General features: G+C 52.0%; 1 protein-coding gene across 1 annotated transcript in view; it reads left to right on the plus strand.

Moving 5' to 3' along the window:
- LOC104409011 (G-protein-signaling modulator 1-like) overlaps positions 1-7,945 on the plus strand; it is a gene marked incomplete at its 3' end in the record, with an annotated part of 30,043 nt that overhangs the window by 9,541 nt on the left and 12,557 nt on the right. Inside the window, exons 8-9 of the mRNA XM_010018777.1 lie at positions 444-552; positions 3,374-3,500. Coding sequence (XP_010017079.1) covers positions 444-552; positions 3,374-3,500 — 236 coding nt within the window. The remainder of the gene's footprint in view (positions 1-443; positions 553-3,373; positions 3,501-7,945) is intronic.

A 7,945-nucleotide genomic window follows, 5' to 3' on the forward strand; every position in this document is an offset into this window, starting at 1 on the left:
AGGGGTTGGAGCTGGATGAGCTTTAAGGTCCCTTCCAACACAAATCACTCTTTGATTTAATGTCACATGTCCTTGATGCATTGTGCATCTCTGGAGAGGAGTCCTTGCTATGTGAGGTGGAAGCTTCACAGGATCTGTGGCTTCTGCTTTCATGCTGCTGCTCAGAAATGAAGCCAAACCTTCTGGGCTCTTCCTACCCTGCTTAGCTTTTTGCCACTGTGGGTGCAGTCCCACTTTTGAGGCTACTGCTCATTCCCTGGTCTTAGTGAGCCCAGCTGAAAAGTTTAAGGTGTACAGTGCATTTCATGTCCTTGGTAGAACCCTTCCATAGGTGAAAGCACAGCTTGGAGCTGGCCCGGCTGTCAGCACTCTCGGAGGAGGCCCTGAAGGGGCTGCTGGGTTCTGCCCAGCATTTCTGTGGTTGACAGTTTCCTGTTTTGCAGGGTGGGAGAAGGAAGAGCCTGCTGGAGTCTCGGAAATGCCTATGTCTCCCTGGGGAGCCATGAACAGGCTTTGCACTTCGCAAGGAAACATCTTGAAATCTCCCAAGAGGTAAGAGATGCTGGTTCAGATCAGAGGGAATCGATCCCCCCTGTTGAGAGGAAGGCTGTATTTTATGCCAGTAATTCTATTACTGTCGTTTTTCTCTTGCTATAACTGCTATAGGAAGCCCTCATCTATGTGCTGTTTCAGTGGAGTTTTCAGGATCTGCAGAACTTGGCTGGGAATATTCTTGCTATGGGAGGCTCCCAGCCTTCCCCTTAACTACAACTCAAACAGTTGCTGTACGTTGCTCCTAACTGATACTCCTGGGTGAGAAGGGACCTTGGGAGCAGTTGTCCAGTCTGCTGGCCAAGGTTGTGAACCCGGCTGGTGCGAAGGAGCTTGGATACCTCTTGGTGTCCAGTCTGTCAGTAAGACCCACCTTTCCTGAGCACGAGGCTATGAGATTCTGACCGAGATGGACCTTGTGATCCTAGCTGTGGTGTGGCTGGATTTGCTGGCAAGTACATGGAGAAGGCAAGGCCAACCTCCAGCCAGTGCCTGGGTGCTCTGAACCTGCTGTGTTTGCACTGCAGTTGGACAAGTTGTGTCCTCGCAGTGGAGCTGGCAGGGGATCCCAGCACTGTCCTGGTGCAGTTGGTTGCTGATGCTGGATGAGCACAGCTCACCCTGTGCCACTGCCCTGCCCTGTGGGGCCTTACACATGCAGCTTTCCTGGCACAAGAACATAGGGCAGTTTTAGGTGGCCCAGAAGTACAGGAAGCCAGAATTCCACTGTTTGCTCTTTCCAATGAGGAAATGGGCCGTGGCCTCTTCAGTCTTCCCAGATGAAGAAGTTGCCCTGCTGAAACACTAGCTGAAATCTCCATATGCAGGTGCTTTGTGTGTTTTCCTGCCCATCCATTAGGTCGGCTGAATCTCAGGGTAGGGCTGACATACCAGCTGAATTGTGTATTTAATTATACTTATCAGACAGGCAGAAGAAATCCTGTTCTTTGGCCAGGATGGTTTAGGAGAAATGAACTCTTCCAGCTGTAGGTTTAGGACTGTTGCAGAACAGGGCTGACTGCTCAGAGCTTGTCAATGTGCTGTGTGGATGCAGGGTGATGGGAGGACAAGGGCAGAAGTAGTCCTGGTGACTTCTGGGGTGGAGAGGAAACCCAGCAGGGTGGGAGTTCAGTGTTCATGTTCTGGGGTGATGGTTGTGATTACAGGGCATGTCAGGAGCAGGTTACTCATAGCAGGTGGCTGATAGACTCCCCACATCATTAACTAGGGAGCAATGCAGAGACTGTCCATTTGTGAGGAGAGCCTGCATTAGCTTCCAGCAGCTGGTGATTCTGTTATAAACCTGATGGTTTGTTCCAGCCTGGGGAACCAAGTGAGCTGCTTGTGCTGTTGTGGCAAACACCAGCATTTTGCCCAGGAGAAACCTAGTGAAGTTTAGCCTTTGCACACTGGTGTTTAACTGTGCTTCCCATCAGCTTTTCCCTTCTTCCCCAACAAAAATCTGAATCTAAATGAAATCTCAGTGTAACCACATTGGGAGCTGCTGCAGGGTGAGCAGAGGGTACTGAAAACTTCCTCTGGAACAGCTGGAATGAAGGATGTGCACCTGAAAACCTGGAAGCTGCCCCAGCTCCTAGACACTGCTCTGGAGTAGCTTTTCCACCTCTGCCTGTGGCAGGGGGCTCCTGGGAAACACACATCTGAGCTGAGGGCAGAAAACAGGACTCTGTGTGGTGTGTGGGGCAGGTCCTGCCTGGGGTCGTTGTCTTGTCAGTGTGTTCCTCTGATGCTGACAAGGGCCCTGAAGGTGATCTGGAATGAGTGGAAGTCAGGGAAGCATCAAGGACTGTGAGACCAAACCAGTAACTTCTCTGGAGATGATGCCAACAGCAAATCTCTTGTAATTGCTGGGGGATTTGTGCCTGATAAGCTGTTTGATCTGCTTCCCTTTAGTGCTTGGGGCTTTGTCATAACTAATGTGGGGATTTATGATTTGTCCTAGGCTGGCTCACACTGCAGCCTATCTCACAGGACCACAAAAGAGCTTTGTAAGGCATTTACCAGGAAGTCTGGCCTCTCCATGGGAACAGCCAAGGTCTTCCTCTGTAACGGAGGCTGCTGCTTCTCTGAAGATTTGAGGCTGTTTGAGTGACCTCTCTGTGTTTGGTGACGTGCAGCACAGTAACTTTCTGCCTTGGTTAAACTTTGAGGAGGATGCAGCAGCATGTCCTATGACTTCCCATAGGAGCCACTGGGCAGGTCTCTACCTGAAGATGTAACATTGGCTTCCTTGGATGAGAATGTGGAAAAACTTGGACTCAAAAAGATTTTGGAGCCTTGGGTGGGCAAATCACTAGAAACAAATCAAAGCTGTATGGATCAGTTGGAGAGCCAGGAGAGAAGGGCTTTCAGAGCATCCAGCCTCTGAGTGTGGCACTGCCCACATGGCTGGTAGTAGCGTGGCTGTCTGGTGCTCAGTAACTATGGAAATACTTGAGGAAGGGAGCTGAGAGTTTCGGGGCTCTCTGCCAAGCCAAACATGCAGGTTTAGCTCTGTCCCAGTTCTGCAGCAGTGGGCGAGCTCTGCCCCTTCAGTTCACTGTACTGATCTCCAGAGAATCACGTTTTGTGGTGCAGCCAGCACGTAGCCTGGATCCTCTCCTGAAGGATCCCTGAGGAATAGCTTTGGAGAGTTGCTTTGGTGTGAAAGCTGGGCTGTACAGTCCCTCAGGGTGTCTCCAAGCTCTCTTTTGGCTGGCTGTATGTTTGCTCTGATATAGGCCTGGCAAAACCCTTTATATGGCTCTTTGCTTGGAGCAAGTGTCCTTTAACCAGCTGCCCTGTTGGTTTCCTCCTGCAGATCGGGGACCGGAGCGGAGAGCTGACAGCACAGGGGAACATGGCCCAGCTCAGGACAGCCCTTGGCTTGGGCCCTGGCGAGGAGGACACGGGGACAGCTCATCACTATTCTGGCTATGAAGCACAAGGTGAGTTTCTGGGCTTTTGGTGGCATTGAAAGGTCTTGTGAGGGATGTGGTGTGGGGAGGAAATGTGAATGCCAGAGCAAGATGAGGCTATCAAGTGCCTTCAGCAGAAAGGAGACTGTGGTATGTTTGCTCTGAGCTTCCCATAAGCTGCAAGGGCAGGATCTGCCTCAAAAAGGGCACAGAACGAGTTAATGGAATTAATCTGCATAAGGAATGAAATTCCACAGTGCCAAGCAGCAAATCAGCTTATGTCTCTTTTAAAGCTCTGCGGGGCCCTGTTAACTGATCTGACTGATAAAGCAAGCTTCTGAAAGGTGACTGGCAGGGATTTTTGGTTGCTCTGTTCTGATTAGCACCCAAGGAACCAGCACAGCAATGGGCTGAAGGCAGGTTGTGAGCATCAGCATGCTGGGTGCTGTCTCACCCCTGGAACATCTGCAGTGATGCCCAACTTGGACATAAAGATGTGGCAAGGCTCGGTCAGAGCAGATAAAATGGTTTCACTGGCTGCCCTGGTGGTTCTGCCCCCACTCCTGGGCAGCAGGAGAGCACAGCCAGGTCCTTGGCGCAGCACACTGCCAGCCTGCTGCCTGTCCCCAGCTCGAGGACCCTCTGCCTGCCCTGTACATGCCCACTGCAGGCTAGGGTGGGTGCCTGGCATGGGGCGCTTCCAGCTCATTTCTCTGTCGCTGTGGACAGGCTCACTAATTCACACAGATGAAACTGCACCCCAGGAGGTGGTGACTGATTAAATATGACCTTGTTTGTGCTGACACGTTTTCTCAGGCCGCGCGTTCTCTTTCCTGTTGGTAGAACTGACATAGAGAAGATGATGCCTCCTGTTAGGGCTGACATAGAGAAAATGATGCTGGGGTTGAGGCAGGGTGTTCTGGGAGGGAGAGAGCCTGGCTCTGTGTGTTTGCTCTCTGTGTTAATCTTGAAGGTGTAGCCTGCTACGTCAGTGCTAGAGCTTTTCCTGAGGAGTCAAGCTGTGGGTGAGGAGCCAGCGTGTCCTGCCGTGCCCCAGCAGGAGCTGCAGTGGACCTGAGCTCTTTCCTCAAAGGCTGTGTGAGCCACAACGGCTGCCCCAGCTCCTGTTTCACCTCAGCTCCATCCTTACAGCTGCTGGGAAACTTATTAGCTGGAACCTTCTGTTCATTCCTGGCATCTTGCTGGGGGTTTCCTTCTGGTGAATGATTTTGCTCTGAAAGGGGAACAGGAAATTAACCTTGATATTGCTGCTGCCCCTGGGACAGAGCGAAGTGTGGAGGAAACAAGCTGGTGGGGTGCCAGGTCCCTCAGGCTGGGGAACGAAGGGGAGCCAGAGGACAATGCCAAGGGGCACGAGAGCACTGCATGAGACACGTTGGGCTGGGGGGTGAGTGCATTGTGTGGAAGGGATTGGGCCAGTTTTACCTGGGAGAGGAACCCTGCAGCTGTGACCACGCTGCACAACTGGGAACGCGTGGCCTTTTAGCTGGAAATAACTGAGAAATTAGAGCAAGGGAGTTTCTGCTCTCATAACACACTCCCTGTTGGATCTGGGCTTCAGTGCAGGCTGCTATGGACTGGTCTGGTGTCCCACTGCAGGCAGGACGGTGAAGCTTGGGGGTCAGGGAGGGTCTTGGTCCAAGCAGAGCTGCTCTTGTGGAGAGCTGAGTCTGGTGTGGGCAGTGTCCCCCACATGGGTGGTGACCCAGCCCCATCGACTGCATCTCGCAGCAGGAGGCTCAGAGAGCCCTGGCACTGAGGGACTGGGATTTCTGCTTCAGGCATGTACTGAGCTTAACTTTGAAGGTGAGGCAGAGCCAGTGTGGCCCATGGGCTGCTCACTGCCCTCCAGGGATCCAGATGTTCCTGGGCTGTGTTAACATCTGGAGCCAGCAGTGATTTTTCTCCCATCTGACAGCCAGAGCCGTGCCCCTTTGTGCGTGATTGCTGGAGGGTGGGAAGAGGGGCTGAGCAGCTGTAGTCAGAGGCACTGACCTCCTTAATCTGTGATGCTATTGCTCACATTCCCAAGGCCGGGGCTGTTGTCAGCAGAAGGACAAAGTGTTCTCTGGAGGAAAACCAGGGAATGTCTGGGATTCGTGGTGTGATAAAGGGGGGGACCACAGGCTCTGGGCAGGTTCGCCTGCAGAGGGGGCCTTCCCTGCTGCAGGAGGTGGAGGTCACTGTCCCTTGCCAGGTCCTGGGGAAGCTGCTGGGGAGGTAAAAATCAGCTGCCCCCGTGTTTCATGGGCCGGGGCTGTGCAGCAGCATCCGGCCAAAGGAAGGAACCGAATGTTGCAGTGCTTTAGCCACGTACACGCTTTTGCACATGCATCTCTGGGGGGAAAGGTGCTGTCCCTGTTGCAGATCCATCCTCTCTCCAAACCTTTGTGCAGGACAGGCTGTGCCTCCCTTGGTTTCTCCTTAGCTTTTAGGCTGGCTTTAGCCCTCTTATTCTGATCTTCAGAGGAGGAAAAGAGGCCACCAACGTGCCTCGGAGCCCTTGAGAAGGGAGGTGTATTTAATGTCTGTAAGGAATTTTGGTACCCTCCTGTGCACCTATTACATTATTAGAAGAGCATAATTATTTATATTATTAATAGCAGCAATTTCCAGCAGGAGGAACATCTGTTTCTGTAATGGGAAGCAGGTGAGAGAGTTGAGACTCAAGTCGACTTTGGACCCAGCCCTGCCTTTTGCTGTCAACAAGTCTTATGCTGGGGACAACTTCCAGGTTTTTTTCCTTTCTCGCTCTTTTCCCTGCTGAAGGTTATAAAATGGCTGCATGTTCATCAAGAAGCAGAACTCACCTGATAGGGCAGGTGTCTTGTAAACCACACTGATTTCATCAGGCAGGTACTATAAAGCTTTACGGGAACCTTGAGTTTTGGGACAACCTGTCTCCTTCCCAGGTTACTTTTGCTTCCAAGTCTTGGGCATTGCCCTCCACCAGGAATTTGAGGGTGGAAGGAGGATCTGCGCTTCTCCTCTGCTGTTTTGGCTCCTCTTGCTGAGCTCTTTGTAATCTTTATGAATATTCTGAGAGCAATTGGACGTCAGAAGCTTGGGCTGGAGGCTGGGGCAGCGCTGGAAAAGTCTTGTGAAAGCAACGACCTTGCAAAGAAACGAAAACACCGAGAGCTTAAAGCAACAAACTGAAAGAAGTTACAGAGTTGCTAAAACACAGAGCAAATAAACAGAGGTTGAGTCTGTTTCTCCAAACAATGAAAACATGCCCCTGAAAAACGGCCTTGCTCTTTCAGAGGCAGAGGACTCCACTCTGCCTCGTGCTCTGCAGGTAGCAGTGAGCCTGGGGCAGCCTCTGTGCCTCTCCAAAGCAACAACTGACCCTGGGCTGCTTTGCTTTTGCTCTCAGCCTCAGCCATCGCCTCCGATGGCAGCAGTAGTGCTAGGAGACACCGAGACTTCATACTGCTCCTCCATGTGCAAAAGGCAGCCATGCTTCAGGTGGTATTCCCAGGTGGTGAAGTGGGCAGCCAAGCCTGGGTAGGTATGAAATCCCACTCCTTCCCGAGCTGTGATCAGCTCTCTGTGGCTTTGAACATGGGTCTTTGCATCCTCAATGCAGTTTTGAGCTTGCCTTCTTCACAGGAATCTTTGAACCCTTGGATCAATTAGACAGGGATAGAAGAAATCTGCTTTTATGTTTCCCAGCCTGTTTGTTTTTGTTTGTTTGTTTGCTTGCAGTAAGTATCTTTGAAGTAGCTGAGAAGTGTTTAGTGCTGCTGAAATATGCTCGACTGACCAGCCCTGTATTGATGCAGAGCAGGGAGGCAGCAGTGCTGCCAGCCCATGCCAGCCTCTGCCTCGGGCTGGGATGCTGCCCAGGGGCAGGGATGTTCCTTCTCTGTGGTTTGCTCAACCCTCCTGTGAAGGCCTGTGCTGGGTGATGGGAGAGATGTGACCCTCTGAGAGCAGCATCTCTGCCGGAGGGACAGCCCCGCACACTGAGCCTGTGAGCGCAGGGGCCAGGCAGCCTCTGCTCAGCAGACCAGCACAGGGGTCACATCACTAACAGCTCCAGGATGGAACCTGCCCTGCTCTTGCCGGTCAGGCTGAGCACAGCAATTGGAATTGCTCAATATTCAGTATCCTCAACTATATTTATTTCTTCCCAAGAGCTGCAGCTCAGCCCTTATCATTCTGAAAATGAAAGCTCGAGGCTGTGCTGGTTAATTGTACCTGCTTATGCAGGGCTTTGATGGATGAGGTTGTTGATTGAGGCAGAGCAGCTTTTGGCCAAGTGGAAGGCAGAACACAAGGTGGTCTGGTTGCTTTACTGTGCTCCAACAGATGCTCAGTGGAGCCTCAGCCTCCGAGCTCGGAGGAGCGTTGGCACAAATGTTCCCAGTAAGGCACCTGCAGGAAGGTGTCAAAAAGACCCGAGTCTGTGCTGGTCCTTGCTGTGATGCTTAAGGAAGCAGAGCAGGAAT

Source organism: Nestor notabilis, unplaced genomic scaffold (genome assembly GCF_000696875.1).
Source record: "Nestor notabilis isolate BGI_N333 unplaced genomic scaffold, ASM69687v1 scaffold24507, whole genome shotgun sequence".
Lineage (NCBI taxonomy): Eukaryota > Metazoa > Chordata > Aves > Psittaciformes > Psittacidae > Nestor > Nestor notabilis.